Here is a 25,942-nt window from a genome sequence, read left to right as displayed (position 1 = left end):
TTGGCGTTTTCTTAATTCTTTCTTATTTTTGGAACACAGTTCTTATATGCCGCGAATAGTAAACACGTCTACAGTATGAGCATTCTGAATGAAAAAACAACATAAAAACAAAACTGTTGATCAAGCATTAGTCAGACTTTGGTGCTCTAATGCAGTGGTTCTCAACCAAGGGGGGTCCCCAAACTATTGTGTGGGGTCCTCATAGGATTAACTTATTGTGCAAGATTGTTTTCTCACTCAACAGTAAACAAACCAACATAAAGTTTAAGTATATAGAGGGTAATACCTCTAATATGACAAATGAAACATTGGCCAAATTGTCAAATATTATAGGCAGACATTGTGAAAATAGCAGAATTGCATGCTCACGCAACGCGATTCTAGAATAGATTCTAGAACCATGTTAAACAAAATGTATTGCCTTAATTCTTAGTGCTCGTCAGGGTGGGGGTGTCCCCAGTTAAAATATCGCGGCCTGAAAAGGTTGAGAATCACTGCTCTATTGTACAGCACTAGAGCTATCCCTGTATGAAACTTAGCTCTGTAGCTAACTGCTATACAGTAGCGCAGTTAGCTCTGTAGCTAACTGCTATACAGTAGCGCAGTTAGCTCTGTAGCTAACTGCTATGCAGTAGCGCAGTTAGCTCTGTAGCTAACTGCTATGCAGTAGCGCAGTTAGCTCTGTAGCTAAGTGCTAAACAGTAGCAAAGTTAGCTCTGCAGCAGCAGCGCCACCCCGGCTAAGGTCCACTTGGACGGCTTCTCCTTGGTCTTCAGGTTGAAGGTCCAGACGTAGGTGGGACCTCTCTCGCGGGTCTTGTAGACGGGACAGCGGTACACGTTCCTCACTTCCTGTTTGTCCACGGGAACGGCCCTGACCAGCATGACGGGCATGGACGGGGTTAACTCCTTCAGGCGGGCGTCCATGATCATGCCGGTCTGAAAATCAATTAGGATAGTGATTATGCAATCACAGTGAGGATAGTGTGAGCCAATCACAGTGAGTATAGTGTGAACCAATCACCTGTGAGTCCCAGCGCGCACCCTCCATAAAGAGTCCATACAGCAGAGCTCCTTCTCGAGGAGGAGACGTGACGTCTTCACGACTCTTCTTGGTGACGTCACACTGAAGACACATCCTGTCCAATGGCCACTCGTTCCTGTCAAAACAATCCCATCATGTTATAACCCCAACGCCATTATCGCGACAGTAGCAGCTCCACGTTGCGTTTGTGCGACGTAGCTTGCAGATTGTCAGTTTTCTTTTTGCAGAGCGGCAGAAAACGGGGTAGAAACAGAACCTACTAGGCCAGCTTTAGCTGGCGCTAAAGCTAAGCAGCTAACCACAGTGTTGCTAGGTTGAGCGTGTTGAGTGACGTCTCAATTTCCCAGAATTGCACCTTTCTAGTTATTATTATCATCATCATCACGTGGTGTACCTCCTAGCCGTGGTCTGCATGATGGCGGTGAGGAAGGACTGCGGGTTGAAGAAGCCGGTCAGCCACACGGCGGAGGGCAGACAGAAGTCCATCGTCCAGGCCTCCAGCTCCCTGACACGGCCCAGCAGGTCAGAGAACCACAGCAGCAGACCCAGCATGGAGGGGTAGGCCAGTCTGGACCAGCCCGCCGGGACCAGGTCCAGGAACATGGCGTTCTGGAGGCTCTCCATGTCGGCGCTCATCGTCAGCTCCCCCTGGGGCATAGGAACCATCACACATTATTTACAGCAGTGGCTCTCAACCTTTTCAGGCTGCAAACCCCCAAAAAATCATATTTTAACTGGGGACCTCACCCAAAAAATCATATTTTAACTGGGGACCTCACCCAAAAAATCATATTTTAACTGGGGACCTCACCCAAAAAATCATATTTTAACTGGGGACCTCACCCAAAAAATCATATTTTAACTGGGGACCTCACCCAAAAAATCATATTTTAACTGGGGACCTCACCCAAAAAATCATATTTTAACTGGGGACCTCACCCAAAAAATCATATTTTAACTGGGGACCTCACCCAAAAAATCATATTTTAACTGGGGACCTCACCCAAAAAATCATATTTTAACTGGGGACCCCCACCCACCCTGACGAGTACTAAGAGTTGAGGCATTACATTTTGTACAAAACGGTTCAATTGTGAAAATAGCAGATCGCAACACAAGAGGCGTTGTGATCATGTAGATCGGATATTTTCACAATTTCTGCCTCTAATGTTTGACAATTTGGCCAATGTTTAATTTGTCATTTTAGAGGTAAATTGACTTAAATTGTCACTTTAGAAATGTGCATATACCCTCTATACACTTAAACTTTATGTTGGTTTGTTTACTGTTGAGGGAGAAAACAATGTTGCACATTAAGTTAATTATCTGGGGACCCCCAAAGTTATTTGGAGACCCCCCCTGGGGGTCCCGACCCACAGGTTGAGAACCACTGATTTAAACCTAAAATGCAGGCAAAAGTCCTTAAAGGGGAAGACCACCTTTTCAATATTGAACTGTGTCATTAATATACCTTAGAGGAGTTGTGTGGAAATAGAAAAAAAGTTCCCCCTCTTCTGTGTTGCCTAGAACTGGAGGATTGATTTTGGGGTTTGTATTGTAAAGTACAACTTGATGACATCACACATTGTACTTTACAATACAAACACCAAAATCAATCCTCCAGTTCTAGGCAACACAGAAAGGGGGGAACTTTTTTTCTATTTCCACACAACTCCTCTAAGGTATATTAATGACATATTTCAATATTGAAAATGGATGGTCTTCCCCTTTAATTATGAGATGAGATATGCGGGGTTCTTTTTTGTGATTTTATGCTGTGAAATTGCAGGAAGTTGTGAAATTTGCGGAATGCTCTGAAATATGTAATATATTTTTAGTTGCAAAATATGTGAAAAACTTGAAATATGCGGAATATGCGGGAATAGGTAGTTTGTGCGGAAATATGCGATTACGCACACATTTTGAAAAATATTTTTAGTTATGCTTAGTTTGTATTTTGTTCTTATTTCGTTCTCGTCAGAGAAAAAAGGTAGTCGACGAAGATTCTTCATCATAGTTTTAGTCGACAAAAGCAACAACTCACCTTGAGACCCAGGCTGAGTTCACGCAGCGAGCGCCGCATCTCCTGCGTCAGCAGGTTCATGCGCTCGCACTCCTGCAGCGCCACCACCTGGTAGGGAGTCCTTTCCTCCGCCTTCCCCAGCAGCTCTGCCATGTTGAACGGCTCTGGGAGTTTCTCCACGATCTCCTCTAGGACAGCGAGCACCTGGAGGTCCATGGGACATGAATGACTGGAGATGAGGTCCAAATGAGACATGAATGACATGAGGTCCATATGAGACATGAATGAGATGAAATGAGGTTTGGAAGTTTGGATGATTGGGAGTTTCTATTGTCTTGCTCAAATTCTCTGTACACCCTAGACCTATCTGTAGCCACTTTCCTCAGAGCTTTGCCATAGCAATGTGTTTTCCTCAGCGTTTTGCCATAGCAATGTGCGTGTGTGTAGCCTGTATTACATCACCAATTACCAATTGAAGACGTTATGCAAGCATGACCACCGCTCACTTCACATTCGGTGTGATTTTTTATACTATTAAGACGCCTCAGGGCGACATTCCCAGATATGCCCTTAATATTGATGACACTGGGACAGGGTTCTCCATATATGGGCATAACACGGACAAGGATGTAATTAATTTGCAAGTGTGATCTGGGAATGCCCATATATGGGCATGTTCTGACATGACATTGTCGACTATATGTGGGCATAAAATATATGGGCATAGAAGGCACATCAAGCCAGAGTGTGAGGTCACAGTGACATCAGAGGATGATTTCAGAGTGACGTCACAGTGACAAGGGAACCAATAGACTGTAAAAATGTGTCTGGACTGACTGACGGACTGACTGAACAGACAGACCGACAGAGACAAGCTACAACATTTCTCATGGTATACTGCGACCTTCGGTCGCAATCAGGTTGCACTTGTTGACGTCACCAAGAATGCTGGTCCCTCATTGGCTGTTGAGGATGATGATGATGTCATCATCACCCCCGTTAATTGACGTCATCATGACGCAGCGAAGTGTTTGTTTTAAAAACAATTTAAAACGCATCATTCACGGCATAAGAACAAGGCAGCAGCAACAATAATACTCTGGTGATGTAACCATGGATGGAGCGTTAGCAGACAGCAGCGCAGCGACCACCGCAGTCAACAAGGTGACGACAGGAGTGACTAATCGCAAAAATGACGAGACCGACGAACCAGAACCGGGCGGCCGAGGGAAACGACGGAGAGGGAGGGGAGGCAAGAAGCTCTGTCCCGGCGAGAGATACATCCCGCCTCCCCAGAAACGGAACCAAGGCGTCGGCTTCAGCCAGGAACATTTTGACGAGACGTCCTACTACTTTGAGGGCGGTCTCCGCAAAGTGCACCCTTATTACTTTGACTTTAAGACCTATTGTAAAGGCCGCTGGATTGGAAAGACTCTCCTTGAGGTCTTCAAGAGTGAGTTTAGAGCAGAGTCTATAGATTATTATCGGAGGGCTGCAAAGGAGGGACGCATCAGACTGAACGAGACTCCCATAGACGACCTGTCCGTTGTGCTCAGGAACAGTGACCAAATAAGGAGTACGGTGCATCGCCATGAACCGCCGGTGGTCGGCAGGCCTCTGGAGGTTCTGATAGACGACGGGGAGGTGCTTGTGGTTAACAAGCCGGCCTCCATACCGGTCCACCCCTGTGGTCGTTTTTGCCACAACACCGTGATGTTCATTCTGGGGAAGCAACAGGGAATCTCTGAGCTCCATACGGTTCACAGATTGGACAGGCTCACCTCCGGGGTGTTGCTGTTTGCCCGGACACTAGAAGTATCCAAGAAACTGCACCAGTTGATGAGAGAAAGGCGGATGGAAAAGGAGTATGTCTGTCGAGTGTCAGGGGAGTTTCCTGAGGATGAGCTGGTCTGCGAGGAACCCATCCTGGTGGTCTCCTTCAAGGTGGGTCTCTGTCGGGTCGACCCCAAGGGCAAGGATTGTCGAACCGTCTTCCAGAGGCTCAGCTTCAACGGAAGCACCAGTGTGGTCCGCTGCCTGCCCCTCACCGGCCGCACACACCAGATTCGGGTCCATCTTCAATATCTGGGCTTCCCCATCCTCAGAGATCCTGTCTATGGCAAAGGTGGCCTATTGGGGAGGAGTGATGAGGAGGTGTTGAAAGCTCTGGTGGAGGAACACCGCTCCAAGGAAAGCCTGTATCTGCTCAATCTACCAGATGATGCGGTTGGTATTATAGAGGAGGACGGGAGCACTGGCACAGTGGATGCGGCTTATGAGACTGACAAGACTGGAGAAAACTCTCCAAACGAGAAAGCCACCTTTAGTGACTCAACTGACTCCTGCCAGCAGAAACCTCAGGCAACCCGAGATGGTCTGTGTAGTGAATGTAAGATTGTACGACCAGACCCCACAGAGAAGGATCTCATCATGTATCTCCATGCCTTACGATACAAGGGGCCAGATTTTGAATATTGTACACCTTTACCTGATTGGGCAAAAGAGAACTGGGTTGAGGCAGATTAGTTTAAACCTTGCACTGTATATAATAATGAATTGCCAAAGGGCATTTTGACTCAACGTTTATGACAAAACCTAACCGTGTGTCTATCTAACTATAAGTCTAACTATGAAGATGCAATTTGAAATTGCGAGTGTGGTTGCTGACGGTTGCTAGACTATGTTCTACAATAAGCTAACTGTCATGTGAAGCTCGACCAATTGATTCCCTATCCCTGCCATTTCCAATGGCAGACTCTAGAAGTCTATAAACAGTCTATAAACAGTTACCCTATAAGTCTATAAAGTTTCCCTAGAACTATAATGTGTTGCCATGTCAGGCAACCACACTAACACACTAATCAGAGTCCAGGGTGAAGAGCATATCACCTCACCACGTAGCTAGAAAACTACACCGTGGTGAGGTGATATGCTCTTCAGTGGGCCAATTTCCATGATTGGTCAGGTTTCACTTCACTATGAAATGGGGTGGGCGATATGGTGATAATTATCGCTGAGACGATACAATGCCTCCACGATATGCCTTTTCAGAGGTATCGTATGTATATCGTGATACAATTGAGGGAGCCTTGTAAAAAATCCTGTTTGATCGTTCATACAGAGATTCATTGCAGAATTCAATTTAAACCTGCATTTTAGTCTAAATCAGTAGTTCTCAAACTTTAAAATGTCAAGGTCTCCACTTAACTCTGACAATTAATTAAACTCTGTTAGAGTTACATACTTGTAAATTTCAATTTAGACCTCCCAAAAGGAACCCAGAGAGTCTAGTTTAGTAACTTAAAAATAACCATAAAAACCAACGTGAAAAAGAATCGTGATAAAATCGTGTATCGTGATACAGCTTGGGAAAATATTGTGATATTGTATTTTTCCATATCGCCCACCCCTACTATGAAACGGGCGAAGCGGGCGCAAACCTCTATCTCTTATTCTATGCTGTCCTTTTTATCTTCTGTTGTATTACCTCTGATGTGTTTTATTCTGCTCCATTACATCTTTTCAGGTATACATGTTTTTGCCTTTGCCCTGTTCAACTTGTTACACATGATTAATGATTATAACCACTGACCATGTTGCACCAGCTCTGTCTACAAAAAATATATATATATTATTATTGTATAATAGATTTTTGTACAATGCTTCTGCCATTGTACACGAACAAAGAAGAGAAAAGAAGGTGTCAATTGGCAGAGAAACCTTTAAAAAAGTAATATTTCCAGTGTGTAATCATCATCATCATATTGTCCCCAATCTCTGATAAACGTCATTTTGCAGCACTACTCCTCCTAGGCTCCTACAGTTTTGGTGGCACACACTTTGGCCATATGTCAAATCAACCGGCTTCATCGGGACTCGTCTGGGTGAATTAGGCCAAGAGATACGTTATATATAATAATTTATATTAATTTATTCATGAATTATGGTAAAATCTTCTCCATTGACTTGAATGGGACAATGTGAAAAAATAGGAGCAGCGTTCTTGGCGACATCACCACCAACAAGTGCGACCTGATATAACAACAACACGTGGGCTCGAGACCAGTATGTTATATCAGTATGTTATACCAAAACTTTATAGACCAAGGTTATTCTCCTCAAAAAAAATTACCGACAGTACAAAGGCAGGGCCCTTAGCCAATGAGGTGCAGCCAAAGGGTAGATCTCTGTGCCCATACATGGTGTTCCATGCGAGCCCACACTGTTTCGTAGGGACAGTATTTCTAGTTATCTTTTGCTAGGCTTGGAACCGGTTTGTTGGTTTGTTTGTTTGTTTGTGTATTCATTGTTTGATTTTAATGGGCTCACTGTGCTTGTGCGTACGCACGTGCACGTGTGTGAGCTCGCGCTTGCGTGCGATATGAGCTATGTTATTTATTTCTGTTGCTGTTGGTAGTCATGGTTGCCACTTGCCAGTTCCCACTTGATGTCATGTGGGAGTTCAGACTGCACCTGGCCATAATGCATAACTGATAGCTTGCATAATGTCTTCAAAGTAGGATGTAAATCTAAGATGTACAGGTCATTAACTCCTTCTCTGCCTGCTTTGAGTCCTCCGAAGATGATGATACGATCTCCCACCATGCAACAGCACATCCCATGCATCCTACAGGGGTCTTTCCCCTTGGGCTCAACCTGCTTCCAAGAAAAGGTCTCTGGACTGAATTTCCACAGATCATTGAAGAACTGGTTCCTGATGCAGCCACCAAATATATACAACTCTCCATTGTAGAAAAAAGCTGAATGACCACTGCGTTTTTCTGGCAGAAGGTGTCCAGAAGGAATGCTCAACCAGCAGTTGGTCTCTGTGTCAAACACTCTGATGCTGTGGTATTTGTCCCAGTCCCTCCAGCCCCCAAATACAAACATCTTTGTTCCAAAGATGGTGGCCGAGTGACATGCTGAACCATCTGGTGGAGTTCCTCCGGTGTTGATTAAAGACCAGACCATTGTGCTGGTGTCCAACTTGTACATGTCATTACATGTCAAACATCCCGTTGTCAGCTGCTTGTATCCTCCATACACATACACCACCTTCTCCAGGACACAGGCTGAGTGGTGGTACCTTGATCCTGGAATAGTCCCAGAAATATTGGGTTTGAACCAGCTGTGGGTGTCAACATCAAAGCCATAAAGCACATTGCAGTAAGGATAACAGATGTAGACATTGTCTTCTACCAGCACAGCTGTGTGGCCATAGCTCCCAGAGGGAACCTCAATTGGACTTTGTCCTCTTCCATTTGTCACAGGGGGCAACTTCATCCAACGCAAAGACACTGTGTTGAAGATGTGGACTTCAAAACGATCACCATTGTTCCAGTAGTTGGTGGTCACTCCAAATAAGTACAGCTTGTGTTCGACTACCACAGCAGCATGGTAGGAATTCTTAGGTCCTCCTTTCAAATGTGTCGTCCAGCAAATCATTTTCACACCAGCACCACTGCGAATCAGTTCAACTAATTTACAATAGAGGTTGTTAGAAGGTAGGGCAACTTCTTGCTAAAATGTGTTGAAGGACATCGTGTTGTACAATAAAAACGTTTAAAAGGACAATCATATTGGATGTGATGACAATTTTGTGTTGTCATTCCTTGATGACATCATTATATGGAATAGCTAATGATGACATTACAGCAAAAACTATTATGAGAAATGTGCTAATAATAAGACTTGAATCGGTTTGAAAGACAAAATTCATTTGCAAAATTTGTTTCACGGCAAACACACTTGCAATTTCCAATTGCATCTTTGATCTTTCTGGTTATTATTAGTGTGGTTGCAACACATTATAGTCCTAGGGAAACTTTATCTATTTCTAGGGTAACTTTTCCACTGCCGTTGGAAATTGACAGACAGACAGACTTCTGTCCGGGATAGGGAATCAGTAGGGAATCAATAGGAGTGGGAATCAATAGGGAATCAATGGGAGTGGGAATCAGTAGGGAATCAATGGGAGTGGGAATCAGTAGGGAATCAATGGGAGTGGGAATCAGTAGGGATTAGGGAATCAATGGGAGTGGGAATCAGTAGGGAATCAATGGGAGTGGGAATCAGTAGGGAATCAATGGGAGTGGGAATCAGTAGGGATTAGGGAATCAATGGGAGTGGGAATCAGTAGGGAATCAATGGGAGTGGGAATCAGTAGGGAATCAATGGGAGTGGGAATCAGTAGGGAATCAATGGGAGTGGGAATCAGTAGGGATTTAGGGAATCAATGGGAGTGGGAATCAATAGGGATTAGGGAATCAATGGGAGTGGGAATCAGTAGGGATTAGGGAATCAATGGGAGTGGGAATCAGTAGGGAATCAATGGGAGTGGGAATCAGTAGGGAATCAATGGGAGTGGGAATCAGTAGGGAATCAATGGGAGTGGGAATCAGTAGGGAATCAATGGGAGTGGGAATCAGTAGGGAATCAATGGGAGTGGGAATCAGTAGGGAATCAATGGGAGTGGGAATCAGTAGGGAATCAATTGGTGGAGCTTCACATGACAGCTAGCCTACTGTAGAATATAGTAAGAAACCCGTCAGCAACCACACTCACAATTTCCAATTGCGTCTTTCTAGTTATTAATATTAAATATTATATTACTAGAGGTTTGCGCCCGCTCCTCCCATTTTATAGTAAGATATTATGATGTCACGTGAAACTTGACCAATCATGGAGATTGGCCCATTTATAGTCTGGTTGGCTGACATGTCATGTGATGCTCACCAATCCACCAACCCTCAAGCTTATTGTACATATGCCCGTTTATGCCCTTCTGATTGGCTTCGGGCATAGACGGCCCCTCTCGTTGCCCTTATACATGCCTCGATATTATGACATCACCTTTAAGCTCTGATTACATATATAGGTTTGGCTAATTTATGTATGGCTCATGTGGCCTACTTGTCCACCTGCAGAGCAGGTCGCACTTGTTGATGGCAACGTCACCAAGAATGCTGGTCCCTCATTGGCTGTTGATGGTGACGTCATCACCCAGTTGATGACGCCACTCTGTGTTATTTCAAGGGTTTTCCCATTGGATGACGGACGGACATTTGGTTAATTTATAGTTAGACTAGAGGTTTGCTACTACCGTTTTTGCCAGACCCATGAAATGGGTAGGTAGGCCTACATAAGCAAATGTCGGTCTGTCCCTTTTCTATATAAAGGGTATATATGATGATGACATGATGATGACATGCCTACAAAAGGCATGATGTCATAAATGATGATGACAGACAGGGGGTCTGGCACAACCAGGTTGACCTGGTCTAGTATATTAAGTGAAACCTGACCAACCATGGAAATTGGACCACTTATAGTCTGGTCAGAGTGTCATGTGAAGCTAATCAATCCACCAATCCTCAAGCTTATAGGATTTATGCCATCTATGCCCACCTGGCATATGCTATTCTACGGGCATAGCACTTACAGTATATATACTGTATGCCTCAATATTATGACATCAGCCTTTACGTTTATATCAGTCGTCACTGATGTTTTGTCAAGGGTTTTCCCATTGGATGACGTCAGCACACACACACACACGCACACGCGCACACACGCACACGCACACGCACACACACACACACAGAGTTGGCTAATTTATAGTTGGATTATGAATCAATCGGTATAACACAACTAGTGCCAATTGTGTTCCTTTAGACCAGTGTTTCTCAAATGGGGGTACGTGTAGCCCTAGGGGTATGTGGAAGTACTGCAGGGGGTACTCGAAAATGCCCCCCCACAAAAGAAAATAATTAAAAACCATTGATTTAGGAGGGGAAAAACATTTACTCTTATGTTTAATTATGACACATGGAGAGACTTGATGAGCCTGGTAGTTGCTACCCCAAATTGCATAGTACCAGGCACCTGGGATGAAAGTTTTAATGTTATTGACATGAAAACAGGACTGAAGAAATCTGCTCAGTGCTCAGGAGGCACCGTTTTAAACTCCATTTCTTATTTGTGATTTTAAATTCTTGAAATGGGCGGTTATCATAGCTTCATATAGCCCCTACCACTATTTATTGCTTAATTGCAATTTTATGAGCAAAACGTTTTTTTTTTTTTTTTCTTTTTTTTGACGGGTAAATAGTCCACTTGCCAGAACCTGAACCCTGGCATATTGAGTACAATAAGGTTTTATGTTAGAAATGTTGAGTATGGGTTCCCAGCATTTAGAAACTGCCGGATGCTAACTTGCATATGTTGAGCAATTTTCATAATTTGCATAATTCGATTTATTTAGCATAATCCCCCATAATAATGGATAATATGTCAAAAACTGATTGGCTGATTTGAACAATATTGGAGTGGATTTGGGGGTTATTGAGGATGCTGAATGCATTTCTGACATTTTCTAAATTCAAAATGGCCGTTTTAAACCGGAAATGGCCATATACAACATAAAAAAGTATCAAAATCACCCCACTTTAAGTTGGTATAAGGCCATTTCCGGTTTAAAACGGCCATTTTGAATTTAGAAAATGGATTCAGCATCCTCAATAACCCCCAAAACCACTCCAATATTGTTCAAATCGGCCAATCAGTTTTTGACATATTATCCATTATTATGGGGGATTATGCTAAATAAATCGAATTATGCAAATTATGAAAATTGCTCAACATATGCAAGTTAGCATCCGGCAGTTTCTACATGCTGGGGACCCTTACTCAACATTTATAACATAAAACCTTGGTGTACTCAATATGTCCGGGTTCACAATGGGGCTCTATGGGCTGGCAAGTAGACTAAAAGGGGGTACTTGGATTCAGAAATCAGGGAAAGGGGGTACTCAAGCCAAAAAAGATTGAGAAACACTGCTTTAGACTGCCGACACAACCAGATGCACCACGGCAGATTTGAACCCACTAGCCCTGCCCTGCCCCCCTACCTTGTGGTCGCGGGTAGAGCCCGCCCCCTGTCCCGCGCCCCCGTCCCGGGGCTGCATCTCCAGCACGGTGCGGAACAGCTTCTGGGACGTCTGCGTCTGGAAGCCGATCTCTGCGTTGGGATGAAGGCCGTACAGCAGAGGGGACTCTGGAGGGAGCGTCTCGTCTATGTACTGTAAACACATTCATTATACTTTATTAGGTTATTAAAGCAATAAGCCACAAGAGGCGAGTGGTTACCGGGGTATTATACACCGGCTGAGAGGCGTTGGGAAATACGAGGTGTCAGCTTATTGCTTTTCTAAAACGGTCACAATATTGCAACAAAAGAATTCTAAGCTTTCCAATATCAAAGAAAAAAGTACACTTGAAAACAGCCGATCTACAAGCACACAACGCCTCGCACCGCGACGCGTTGTGTGCTTGTAGATCTGCTGTTTTCACTACTTTTGTGCAACGGCCTTGTATGATGAAGCAGGGCTTTCTTTGCGAAAAAATGTATACATTTGAAACTCGGAGAAACAAGGTTTCTGTCCGACAGTGACGATTTACTTTGTTGGCCGCCCAGCCCCCACAATGGAACGAAGGCCAACATTTTATTTTTTATTTTTTTCCTAATGGCCGGCCTGGACCGGCCGGGAATGAACCGGCCGCTCGGGAGATGTCCCGCTTTTCTCAATTAGCCCTATTCACGACCCGCCCACTCAGCATCCCCCGGGTGCTGAAGTCACGTTTTGAAGGGGAAAATCCTACTATAAGCCTATAGAGTTAACACAGAAATCGTAAATTTAATGCAATTTCCGAATAGTAAAGTATAAAATAAGGCTAGCATGATCAAGAACACATGATAGTAAAAGGCACAAAGCATTATAATTTACTTTATCGTTCGAAATAATGATTTGTTGGCTTTAAGTCCAGCTATTTCTGTTATCGTTTCCCCTTCTAAATTGATGTCAGCACCCGGGGGATGCTGAGAAATTTGCTGGGTGGGCGGGCCGTGAATAGGGCTAATGGCCAGCACATCCCTACCTGGTGGTATCCGTTGAGGTCCATGCTGGGGGCCAGGCAGAGCTCCTTACCTGGTGGTATCCGTTGAGGTCCATGTTGGGGGGCAGGCAGAGCTCCTTACCTGGTGGTATCCATTGAGGTCCATGCTGGGAGCCAGATAGAGCTCCTTACCTGGTGGTATCCATTGAGGTCCATGCTGGGGTCCAGGCAGAGCTCCTTACCTGGTGGTATCCATTGAGGTCCATGCTGGGAGCCAGATAGAGCTCCTTACCTGGTGGTATCCATTGAGGTCCATGCTGGGGGGCAGGGGGAAGCCGGGGGCCAGGCACAGCTCCCCGTCCATCATGTCTGGACTGATGAACTCCTCCAGGAAGGAGACGCACAGCCGGCGGTCCCAGTCGTCTGTGATGTGACCTCCGTACATGATCTCCCCGAACAGGTAGCGCAGGTCATCATAGGGCACCTTCATCACCAGCACCAAGACACACAATTCAATTCAATTCAAAGGGCTTTATTGGCATGAGAAAACATACGTTTACATTGCCAACACACACACACACATTAACAAACAGGCTCAAACCCGCTCTGCTCCTCTCCTCCTCCCCCTCCCTCAACAGCTTGTCCAAAGGGTTTTTGTCGCCGACTGAAAACATAGTCCTGCTTGTTATTCTTAATGAATAAATTGTGTTTGCTTCTGGGTTCACTAAACGTCTCCCCACAGAGTCGCCACACGTCCGTGATGGATTTTGATGGAGTGGTGGGTTCAGCCATGTCTCCAAATAGTTGTAATTCTTGCTAGTCAACCTTCCAAAAAAACAACCTGGTTATAGCTGCCTTTCGGACACATTTTGAGGAGCGGACACAGCACAGGGCTCAGAGAACGCTGCTGCGTCATGACGTCAACACATTCGGTGCGACGCCCCTCTGCACTCTGATTGGTTAGCGGAATTCTACACTTCCTCCAACAGTGATTTTAACGGGATCGCCCAGGCTTTTTTTTCTTCCGATCGCCAAAATAAGCCTGGGTTTCTGAGGCTACCAGCACCAAGACAAACACACACACATGCAAATGCACACACACGCGCACACACACACACACACACACACACACACACACACACACACACACACACACACACACACACACACACACACACACACACACACACACACACACACACACACACACACACGCACAGTCACGCACGCACACACAAACACACAGAAGCATGCATGCACACACGAGCACACACACAAACACAAACACACATTAACAAACAGGTTATCAACAAAAAGACACCTACACAAGTGTCTCTGCATTGCCGGTTATTCCACCGTAATCTGAACACCTCACCTCTTCAGACTCCACCCCAGGCCCGTAGCGCTTAGCCTAGCCTAGCCTTGATGACCTAGCCTGGCATAGCCAGACAATATCACACTGCGTGGATGCCTTGTGTTAGCAATGGCAGATAGTCTAGCTGAGCTAGGCTATTGATGACCTTGCAGTTTTATGCAAGGATTAAAATGTGATTTAATTAACGTAAATGTTATAAGAGTGTTATGTAGACTGATGCCAGGTTCATTTCTAGACCTGGCAATCCTATAGTGTGGACATTTGCTATGCACAGACTATTGATTTTTTTAGAGTCTAAGCACTTTATTGATCATAGGTTCTTGGTTTACCTATAATCCTTGATGACCATTTCAATGCTTTTTGTTGTTTTCCCACTGAGCATTTCTCGGGCAGTTAGACGTCTAATATACTGTTGTTTCCTGTTGAGATTGGCAGATTTCACCCAGGTTTTTTCCTCTCACTCATGTCACTTTGTCTGCTGACCTCACTCAGCAACGAAATAAAAATAAAATAAACAAAAACTTAAATAAAACAATTCACAGGAGGCAAGCAGTGATCACCCCTGATGTGCACTGCAATGTAGTTTCCAATGCACCACTTTTTTTTAGAGTAAAAAAGAAGAAAGACGTGTGTGACATATGTGATCTTGGCAGGTTGCCCCAGGAAATGTGCCAATCTCAACAGGAAACAAAGGTACATCTAAACATTAGTCTAAAATTGTTCTAAAATGACTCAAATCAAAGTTTAGATTAAGACATAAACTTAGATTAGACATTGATTAGACGTCTAATAAACGTCTATACACGTAGACCGTCTATATACAGTATAGCCGTTGAAATAACGTCTAATCAATGTCTAGTCTAAGCTTAGACGTCTAAAAAACATTCACTTTTAGATCAATTTTAGACAGACGTCTAACACACACACACACACACACACACACACACACACACACACACACACACACACACACACACACACACACACACACACACACACACACACACACACACGCCCCCACCTTGGCGTTGGCCTCCAGGTAGTTGTAGAGCACGTTGACAGAGATGGTGAGGTCTCCGGTGTTGAAGGGATACGAGCGGTTCCAGCCCTGAGGACCAAACTTCCTCCTCTCCGCCACCACGGCGTGGAAGTAGCACAGAGAGAACAGGATGCACTTGAACTCCTTCTCCCACGAGCACATCTCCAAGGTGTCCTTAGGAGGAGATGAGACGACGTTGATGTCGGGTGGAAAACCTTGTCCAAAACCGTTTGTTTTGCATTTATCGTTATAAAAAATGATTTAAAGGTGAAAATAGACGATCTACAAGCACACGTTAGGCGTTGTGTGCTTGTAGATCGGCTATTTTCACTAGTTGTGTGCTTGTATATTGGCTATTTTCACTAGTTGTGTGCTTGTAGATCAGCTATTTTCACTAGTTGTGTGCTTGTAGATCAGCTATTTTCACCAGTTTTGTGCGACAGTCTTGTATGAGGAACGAGGGCTTTGCTTTACGACAAAACAAAACAAATCTGAAACTTGGAGATACGCGGTTTCTGCCCGACAGTGACAATACGATAATAAGATAAGACAACATAACATAACATAACATAACATAACATAACATAACATAACATAACATAACAACATAACATAACATAACATAACATAACATAACATAACATAACATAACATAACATAACATAACATAAAGTCGTCGGCCGCCACCGACGACTTTGATTAAAGGAGTAGTTCACCCCCAAAATGACATTTGTTCTATCGATTACTCATCACCCCTTGAGTTTAATAAAAAAAAAAAAAAGTTTTAGTTTGTGTCACATTCCTAAGCCAATAATTTGAGGAGACTCTTTGTAGGCCCATTGATTCCGGATGGAGATCCAAAATGCATTTGGGTAGGAATGCAGCAAAAATCTTTTTGGGGGTGAACTACTCCTCTAATGACCGTTCGCTAGCTTATGGGTCACCACTTATTTCCCGGTAGGGCGTTAATTTACATAAATCACACAAAAAAGTCAAAGTCTGTATTCACCGAGCATATAGAGCTGCAAAGTTTGACGTCATTTACACATCCAACCTGGTTCCTGTTGTTTTCCCCCTATTCTGAATTCCCATAGACCTTTTTTTCATATCACGTCATATAAGAACTGTGTTCCAAACATAAACACCTTATCTCAGCAGTTTGACTCATATGGATATGAAGAATAAACTGATGGTGAGAAAACGTTACTGTCACCGAATCAGTTACATTTTCGCCAGAGATAGACTGTATCAAATATTAGTGACTGACTATCATAAACCATACAGAGCCACCTCCCCGACAATATCGCGGAGACCGTTTGTTTATTTTTGGACCACAATGCTTTTATGAGACGATTTTAAGATGACCCAATGTTATTCTCCATAGCGAAATTACTTCCGCGAACCGGGGGATGAGCGAGTCACGTCATGACTTTGTTACTCTATTAGCATAGGTTCAGTGTTTGAAATTAACCCATTTAGGCCTAGGATTATTGAATGCGTGAAAATGTGTGCAAATCGTTGAATATATGTATTTTCAAAGCGTAACTCAAATTTTGCTTCTGGGTGGTCCCTGGAACTAGATACTTTGAGATGGGGGTCCGTGGCCAAATAAATATCAGTTTGGGGGTCCTTCACATGAAAAGGTTTGAGAACCACTGACATCGTAGTCTCTCAAGAACAGACTAACTGAGCTCCAGTTAAGTGAAAAGGACCTTTTCTTTGACGATGGCTGGCCAGATTGCTGACATAGAAACATAGGTTTTTCAAAAAATCTTAGAAGGATTCTTATAGAATCGGGTCAAAATTCAAATTTTCATGATTTTTCAAAAATAGCAGATCTACAAGCTCGCAGGACGGCACTCTGTGCCGCGCTGTGAGCTTGTAGATCTGCTATTTTTCAATAGTTAAAGCATAAAATAATAATACGTACCCGTTCTAAATGGGTTTAATGGGTTTGTTCTGGTCACCTGGGTGAAGTTGTCCAGGGCCTTGTGCAGGTTGGCGTTGATGCCGCTGGGCGGCTCGTTGGTGATCTTGATGGCGTTGTCCAGGATGCCCTGGGGGATGATGTGGCCCTCCGGCGTGGAGGCCGGCTCGGCGCTCAGGAACACCCGCAGCGCCGGGTGGCTCTGCCCCTCCCCCTGCTGCTCCAGACGCTTCTCCAGGGAGCCCAGCCAGCGCGCCACCAGGTGGACGTTCTGACACACCACATGTTGAATATGTTATCATACACGGCCATTTGAAAATACCTTCCAAGTTCCATATGATCCCTCTCCATAGACTTCCATGTAATTCATAGTGCACTGATCATGTCATGTCCATGCCTAGATCATGCACCACGTGTGTGCACATTGCTCACAGCTTTCAAACAAAAAAATCTGAATGGAAATCCGTTCAGGCATTCATGAACTAGCAGCCATTATGTTTTCTTAACTCATTTAGTGCCACCCCTTTCACCACTAGAGGGCGCCCAGTGGCCATAGAAAATCCCATAGAGATATGCTGGTATATGCAGAAGCCCTGCAGCCATGACTTGCCTGAACACTTTCCTTTGTGCATGTACAGGAAGAGGATGAAGTTAGCTTGAAGTTAGCTATTGGCTACCAAGCATTTTAGAAGCCTTATTTTCGTCAACTTAGCCATGATTAAACCTTGCACACCTCAAATGCATGGGAAAAAAACAGAGAAGAATGAGCTCTAAAAAATCCAATGCAATCCTGGATTGCATTGGAGTGGATTTGTGCAGTTTGTTCAAAGCTTTCAAACAAAAAAATCCGATTGGAAATCCGTTCAGGCATTCTTGAGATAATCGCCATTATGTTTTACATGTTATGTAAACAAACATGGCTGCCCTGTATGTTAGATGGGGTTGTATGGGGGTGGAACATGCAAAATCGCGATTGAAATCATGTTCACTAGATTTGATGGGGTCCAAAAAAAAAAATTCAAAAAATGTTTTTTCAAAAAAAAATTTTTTTTTTTTTTTTTTTAATATCCCGAACTAGTTCGGGATAGGCACTCTGGGATGCGATAATATATCCCGAACTAATTCGGGATAGGCACTCAATGAGTTAAAATGTAAACAAACATGGCTGCCATGTTTGAAAAATAGTGGCGCTATCGGGGTTAAACATGCAATTTCACGATTGCTATCATGCCTACTACATTGTTTGGGGTCCAAAAAAACAAACAAACAGAATATATATATATATATATATATATCCATACTATAATTAGAGAGAGAGGTCAGTCAGAGGTCAGTCAGTAGGAGGTCAGTCAGTCAGTCACAAAATGTATTATCTATTCACTCGCTTCAGCGACTGATCTCAAATTTAACATGGCATTGGCCATTAGCATTATACACACGGTGACGGAGCCCGAATTTCATTTTCCCCAAATTCTAGCTATTTATTAGCGTTTCTTCACTCTACAGCTTTACAGCCTGTTGTCAGGGTTACGGTCCGTTCCTCCAGGCCATGGGATCTGTAGCCCCGGGCCCACACACACCTCTCTCACAGTTAGGAATGTCTGTCTCTCTCTCTCTCTCTCTGTCTCTCTCTCTCTCTCTCTCTCTCTCTGCATGGGTTGTAACGGGTGATGTGTGTCTCATCTTCCAACGGGTATAGAAAAATTATGTGGAGCAAATACATCCTCATACTTCTATTCACCTAATTTTGCTGTTAAATTATTTGTATCCATCATAAATATACACTCCTCCATGGGCTGCTCCTTACATTATGATGCTCCCACATATTCTCACGCACGCACCATGCAGTTACAGTTACTTTCTAAGGTCTAGTATATATATATATATATATATATATATATATATATATATATATATATATATATATTTTTTTTAATTATTATTGTGTGTGTGTGTGTGTGTGTGTGTGTGTGTGTGTGTGTGTGTGTGTGTGTGTGTGTGTGTGTGTGTGTGTGTGTGCACCTGCAGAATGACCCAGTGACCCTCCTTGGCTGCCAGGTCCAGAGCCTGCTCAGCGACGACCTCTTGACCCTGACCCAGAGACACGTTGTGGAAGTTCCTGTTGTCAAACGTGAAGCCCAACTTCCTGCCTGGAGACACAGAAAACACAAACAAACTTTACACTGTTACCCATGCTGCTTCCAAGATCATCAGACTTTCCACGGTGATGGCCTGGCTCCAGGACCACCACAAAAAGGGGAGACGACACCAGGGACGTGCTGTGGCCCTGATTCAGCCCGGGAAAAAGAGTTGGAGAGGCCCTCATTGCACGCTATAGAGAGAGATCTCTCTCTATAGCGCTGCTGCTACTCAAAGATTTGCCATTTAACATCATGACAATTGACCGATCGCTATGCCCCTCCTAAAGCCGTGCTTGCCCAATGCCACGTTTAGCGACAGGTTACTAAGGCGGGTGCCTTGGCAAGCTGCCATGGCGGCGTGCAGCAATAGCACCCAGCTGCAGACTAACCTGCCACAAACAAACGCACGTCCAGGAAGAAAACAATAGCCTATACTAAAGTCAGATTAACATACAGTACACAAGTTTTACCAGTTATATTTTCTCATGAAGTGCTCCTAAATTATTCCCGTGGGTTTGTGTAGGTCAGTGCAATCCGTTCTGTTTTTGTTTCAGTGTTTGTGACACGGAAGCGAGTGGGTGGGACGTTCGCGAACGAATCGAGTCTGTTGAACGACTCTTTGAAATGAACGATATGATTCGGTTCACAGTAGGGAGCCGTTCCTTTCTAATGAACAGTGGTGGGAAAGGTACTACATGTCTTTACTTAGGTAAACATATCAATACTGCAATCAAGTTTGGAATGTTATTAATGTACTAGAGTAAAAGTAAAATAGTATTGGTTTCAAAATGTACTTAAAGTACCAATATTAGAACGTACTCATTATGCAGAATGTCCTGTTTCACAGGTTTTCCAATGAGTAAAATGTAGAAAAATCATTTGCAAATAGCCGATCTACAAGCTCACAATGCATCGCAACGTGACACATTGTGAGCTTGTAGATCACCTATTTTCAAATGCCAGAAATGTATCCAATGGCCAAAATGTATAGGCCTATATGGGTGGAAGTGATTTACAATCATAATCAAAATCTACAAAGTAACCAGTAACTAAAATGAGCCAGTCTTTTGAACGGCTCTTTGAAAGGAACGGATCTCAGAGATCCGGTTCACTTCAAAGAACCATAAATCCCATCTCTATCTAGCAGCCAGACACCGATGCGCGCCGCCATGGCAGCTTGCCAAGTCTGCTGCGTTAGTAACCTGTTGCTAACTTGGCATTGGACAAGGACGGCTTTAGGAGGGGCATAGCGATCGGTCAATTGACAAGCCAGTGGGCCAATTACTGTATACGAGTTATATTTCGTCGTTGTCGGGTGGAAACCTTGTATGTCCAAAACTGTTTGTTTTGTATTTATCATTTTAAAAAACAGCAGAAAACAGCAGATCGGCTGTTTTCACTACTTTTGTGCAAAGGCCTTATATGATGAAGCAGGGCTTTGCTTTGCGAAAAAATGTATACATTTGAAACTTGGAGATACGAGGTTTCTGCCCTGCACATTTCTAAAGTGCCAATTTAAGGACTTTTTAATAGCTCTAAAATGACAAATTAAACATTGTCCAAATTGTCAAATATATAGAGGCAGAAATTGTGAAAACAGACGATCTACATGCTCACAACGCCTCGCGAGATCTGCTATTTTCACAATAGAACCATGTTATACCAAATGTAATGTAGCACTGTGATATTGGATCATTCCGTCCTTGACAATAAGCAATCCTACTCTTTGAATGCTGTACAGACGCACACATGGAGCAAAAAAAAAAATGATAGACTCAGTCGACTTGTCGACTTTTTTGTTAATGCGTTAACTGCAATTTTTTCGTTAATTTCGTTAATACATACTAATCAATAATAATAATAATAATACCATGTTTCTCCACATCCTTCAGAGGGTCCACTCCAGGAGACAGGATGAAGAACATGGGCGTGGCCGGCCCTGACTCCTCATAGGACACCGCAAAGTCCACAGAACGACCAATCACGTACTTGCTTCCCAGGCTCTCCTCCACAAAGTCTCTGCGGGGCAAAAAGATATTGTTATTTTATTTTTTACTTTTATTTGCTTAAAAGTGGACTTCGATGAAACAGAAAAGCCTGAGTAGACCCCTGAAATTTTGAAAGGCGTGTATCAAAACAGCATCCCGGTTCCAACAATGATATAATGATATAATAGGCCTAAGGCCTACATGCGATATTTCATAATATATAACACAATAAATAATCATTTAAACATTCTATATTTATAAGGTCAAGTATTATACTTAATAATTGGGACTTACAAGAAGTTAAGAACCATTATCATATAGTTATAATAGGCCTACATTTACAGTAGTTTAGGCATTTTGGTTTGATGTGGGCAGAACGATTTGTCCTTGTTTGTTATTTGACTATTTTTACTAATTAAAGACACTTCATAGTGAATTAGTGATTATAATTAATAGCCTATGTCATGATTGTTGTTATAGCTAGATCAGATTGTGTTTTTAATATAACGCCGGCGCGCCTTCCATTGTTGGAACCGGGATGCTGTTTTGATTTGTGCGTTTGAAAGTGAAATGTCCTTTTAATTCTACTCAATTATATTACCAGAAACACATAAAGACATACACATACTGCGTTGCGTGATTTTAGGACAAAATCTGTTGGAGCAGTGTCCAAAAATGTTTTTTTTTTGCAAGAATCGGCCTCATGGTGGCGCTAGAAGAGGGCCATGTGAGAAATGAGGGGTGGAGGTTGAGGTTTGGCAGCCGCCAAGGAGTGTGTGGGCAAAGTTTGGCATGGATAGGGGCAACAGTTTCGGAGATATGAGTAGGGCAAAAGTGTGACGTGACGTGTGACGGACAGACTGACAAACAGCCGGTTGAGGTTTTGGGGGAAATCTCGCTTTTTCGAACGCACATCATTTCGACAACGGAGCGTCGGCAGGTATCGCTACTCACCCCACGGAGGTTAGGGTTGGGGTTAGGTTTGGTTGTCGAAAAGATGACTTGTAGAAATAGCGCCACTCCCAAGGTTTTGATAGTACCTGGTCACAATTATAATGCTGTGTAAAAAATAAAGTCTAAAAATATTGACCTCACGGCGTAGCTCATGCGGTCTGGTCTCAGGGCTCTCATCATACACAGCCTCTGCAGAGAGCTCTTGTTCTTCCATTCCTGGGGAAACTTCTCCTTCTCTGGACACTTGGACTCCACAAACTTCTTCCAGCGTTTGGCCGAACCCTCCAGGTCCCGGTCCAGGTGCTGGAACTGCTCCATGCCGCACAGAGACTGAGAGAGAGAGAGAGAGAGACAGACATTATTAATGAATGAGAGAGAGAGAGAGAGAGAGAGAGAGAGAGAGAGAGAGATTATGAAATTAATCCCTGTCCCCTCAGAGAGTGTGTGGGTGAAGTTTCAAGGCGGTCAGACAAACCGTTAGTAGGACAGGGAAGTGGTCACAGGCCTGTACCACGCTAGGAACTGGAGTTATGGCTGCTTAAACCCCAACCAATAGGAACACAGAGATCTACAAGCTCAAAACGCATCGCACTGCGATGCGTTTTGAGCTTGTAGATCGGCTATTTTTGCTTCTTTTGAATTGGAATCATGAATTATTTGTTTTATTTTTGAATTGGAATACTGAAATGTAACATTTTGATTTCATTTCAAACAAATTTAGTTATATACTCATGTTAACTTCATGACCCTAAATACAAATACTTTGTAACGTTGGACATAAAAGAAGACATTTTAATACTACTATACTAGTCATTAAGCTACTAATATAGACTGACGGAATTAAAGCAGGTCATGTTTGAAATTGTAACAGCTAATATCAATAATATATCAGTACTCCAATATTAACCTGCGGGCCGCATTAAGTGACGGTGGGGGCCGCATGTGGCTCCCGGGCCGCCAGTTGCCCATGTATGACCTAGAGAGAGCTGAATTGAACGTGTCACACGATGTGGGAAGGCGGTAGGAAAAAAAAACAGGGAGAAAACAGCTGTTTTTCCAGCATGCCACAGTTGCTCTGAATCAAGGAAGGTTAGGCAGGAACAGACGACACCCGGAAGTTGGCACACCATGGGACGCCGCCATGACACTTTTGGGTGGCGGAAGTGACGAAGTGCTCATAGACGCTAATGTAATTTTGGGTGGCACTTCCGCCACCCAAAGTGTCATGGCGGATGACCATGGAGCCTAAAATGACGAAAATGGCGTTGGTGACTCTTCTTGCTGAGACCTTCTTTGCTCTGAATGAGGAAGTGAAACTTGGTTACATTGCGGCCGCGTTGCATCATGGGATATGGAGTTTCTTTAGGTCACCAGCGCCTGCTCTTGCAGTGGTCGGGTTAGCTGGTTACCATGGTAACCAGCTAACCCGGCCACAGTCGGGTTAACTCAGCCGTGGCAGAGCACCGTTAACCAGAGTAAACATCCAGCGTCAAAACACCGTAACTCGTCAGACTCGGCGGTGGCAACCAACCAGCGCATGCTCCATCACTTCCTGGTTGCTTACCTTTATCCCGCCCCAGGAGTGGTCAGACAGGAAGTCCACGGGTGACGTCACCCCTGGCTGGACAGGGTACCTGAGCAGGAAGTCCAGCTCTTCAGGGTTGATCTCTTTGTTCGCCAGCAGAATCTGGGAGCAGAACAAACACGAGCACACTTAAACAACACATTGAGTGCCTAAGACGCCCAGAAACGTTTTAACGTTTACCTCCCCTGAAGTGCCTTAAAGGGATATTCCACTTTCAAAAAAGCTTTTGGTCATTTTATCAACTAATCAGGCTTTTAAGAACACCCTGAACAGTTTTTAATTTGCTTGATTCAGTATTTAGATATTTGATGGAAATGTTACCAGGCCCTCCTTCTGCAGGACGCCTCCCCATACACACCCATTGTAACTTCAAACTCCATTTTAACCATGATAGATTCATTAAAAACACCAGTTATCTTTTTCTGGTGACTCATACTACCCTCCTAATATGTGAGCAGGCCATGTTTTTCGATACCATTTAACCTTTATTAGTGTGGTTGCCTGACAGGGCAACACATTATAGTTCTAGGGAAACTTTATAGACATCTAGGGTAACCTGTAACTGTTTATAGACTTCTTTCCACTGCCTCCTCAAGAATGACGTAATGTTCATCATCAATCAGGTGTTGACCCCAAGGTCTCAGAGGCACTTGCCTGTCGGGCAAGTACAGGTCATGTTCTACTTGCCCACATGTCACTTGCCCGAAAAGTAAATCATCATTATAAAATGATGGGTAAGATTTACATTTCCGCTCAATTTGACAATTATTTCTTTACTTTCTGGGGCTGTGTGATCATTTTTTTTATACTGTATCCTAAATACATCCAAATTCCAAACTCAGTACCTACATAGCTATGATTGAATATGTCTATGTTTTCACACTTGTTATTTTACATTTTTAATAGTGTATAGCAACAGTATTATAGGTAAACAAACAGTGCTCTTATTTTACATTCCACAGACCAGAAGACAGATCGGGCGGCTGCGCTGGCCACATTCAGGCGTTTAGACAGATATCTTGTGCTGTGTTTATAGACTGTTGTGTCCCCCCTCAAATGAGCACTTGCTCGGTCGGGCAACCTGAAAGCACGTACCCGCTGCCATTGGACATTGATGCAATCAATGGGAATGGGAATCAATCGGGAATCGGTGCCATGGCATTGGTCCGAAGGTTCATTAGTCCGAATTTGTTAAGAATACTATGAGAACATGCAAAGGGCATGTTCTCCCCGTGTCTCCTTGGGCATAGGCCCTCACACAAAAACATGCAGTAGTCCTGGTTTCTATACTACCTCCCCCTAGCCAGCCAGGTGCTCCCCAATGTCCCCTGGCGTGGCAGGGGGAGAGCGGAAACCAGGACTACAGGTTAGGTAGTCACCGGGTGAGAAAAATGGGTTGCAAAAACTGTGGGATAAAAAATATATATATATATTAAAAAAAAGAATACTATGCCTAACTCTAACCCTAACCCTAACCCTAACCTCAGTAACCTAACTAAATTCGGACTAATGAACCTTCGGACTAATGAACCTTCGGACTAATGAACCTTCGGACTAATGAACCTTCGGACTTATGGGCAGTCCCCAGGGAATCAATGGGATGGGGACTCAATAGGGAATCTATGGGAGTGGGAATCAATAGGGAATCAATGGGAGTGGGAATCAATAGGGAATCAATGGGATAGGGAATCAATGGGAGTGGGAATCAGTAGGGAATCAATGGGATAGGGAATCAATAGGGAATCAATGGGAGTGGGAATCAGTAGGGAATCAATGGGAGTGGGAATCAATAATCAATAGGGAATCAATTGGTCGAGCTTCACAAGAATATAGTCACGTCAGCAACCACACTTCTCTAGTTATTATTGATGTGGTTGCTGTAAGCAACACATTATAGTTCTAGCCCAGCTTACTTATAGGATAACACTTAGCCAACCAGGAAGCAGCATTAATGTTCCGGATAACACTTAGC

At 43.7% G+C, this 25,942-nt stretch overlaps 2 protein-coding genes across 2 annotated transcripts in view; one reads left to right on the top strand and one right to left on the bottom strand.

The window, feature by feature from the left end:
• Positions 1–710: 710 nt before the first annotated feature.
• Positions 711–25,942, bottom strand: part of dnah9 (dynein, axonemal, heavy chain 9) — a gene marked incomplete at both ends in the record, with an annotated part of 122,590 nt that continues 97,358 nt past the window's right edge. The window contains 12 exons of the mRNA XM_080725498.1: positions 711–938; positions 1,024–1,159; positions 1,439–1,692; positions 3,089–3,271; positions 11,977–12,147; positions 13,254–13,445; positions 15,358–15,549; positions 17,343–17,573; positions 19,325–19,452; positions 21,314–21,462; positions 22,522–22,715; positions 23,950–24,072. Coding sequence (XP_080581624.1) covers positions 711–938; positions 1,024–1,159; positions 1,439–1,692; positions 3,089–3,271; positions 11,977–12,147; positions 13,254–13,445; positions 15,358–15,549; positions 17,343–17,573; positions 19,325–19,452; positions 21,314–21,462; positions 22,522–22,715; positions 23,950–24,072 — 2,181 coding nt within the window. The remainder of the gene's footprint in view (positions 939–1,023; positions 1,160–1,438; positions 1,693–3,088; positions 3,272–11,976; positions 12,148–13,253; positions 13,446–15,357; positions 15,550–17,342; positions 17,574–19,324; positions 19,453–21,313; positions 21,463–22,521; positions 22,716–23,949; positions 24,073–25,942) is intronic.
• Positions 4,181–5,593, top strand: LOC308286039 (pseudouridylate synthase RPUSD2-like; the record flags this gene model as incomplete). Its single annotated transcript, XM_080727002.1, has 1 exon — positions 4,181–5,593. The coding sequence occupies one exon, from the start codon at positions 4,181–4,183 to the stop codon at positions 5,591–5,593; it is 1,413 nt and encodes a 470-aa protein (XP_080583128.1).

This window comes from Nannobrachium achirus (genome assembly GCF_963921795.1).
Source record: "Nannobrachium achirus genome assembly, chromosome: 5".
Taxonomy (NCBI): Eukaryota; Metazoa; Chordata; class Actinopteri; order Myctophiformes; family Myctophidae; genus Nannobrachium; species Nannobrachium achirus.
The sequence above is the reverse complement of the archived record's forward strand: the minus strand, read 5'-3'. Positions and strand labels throughout refer to the sequence as shown.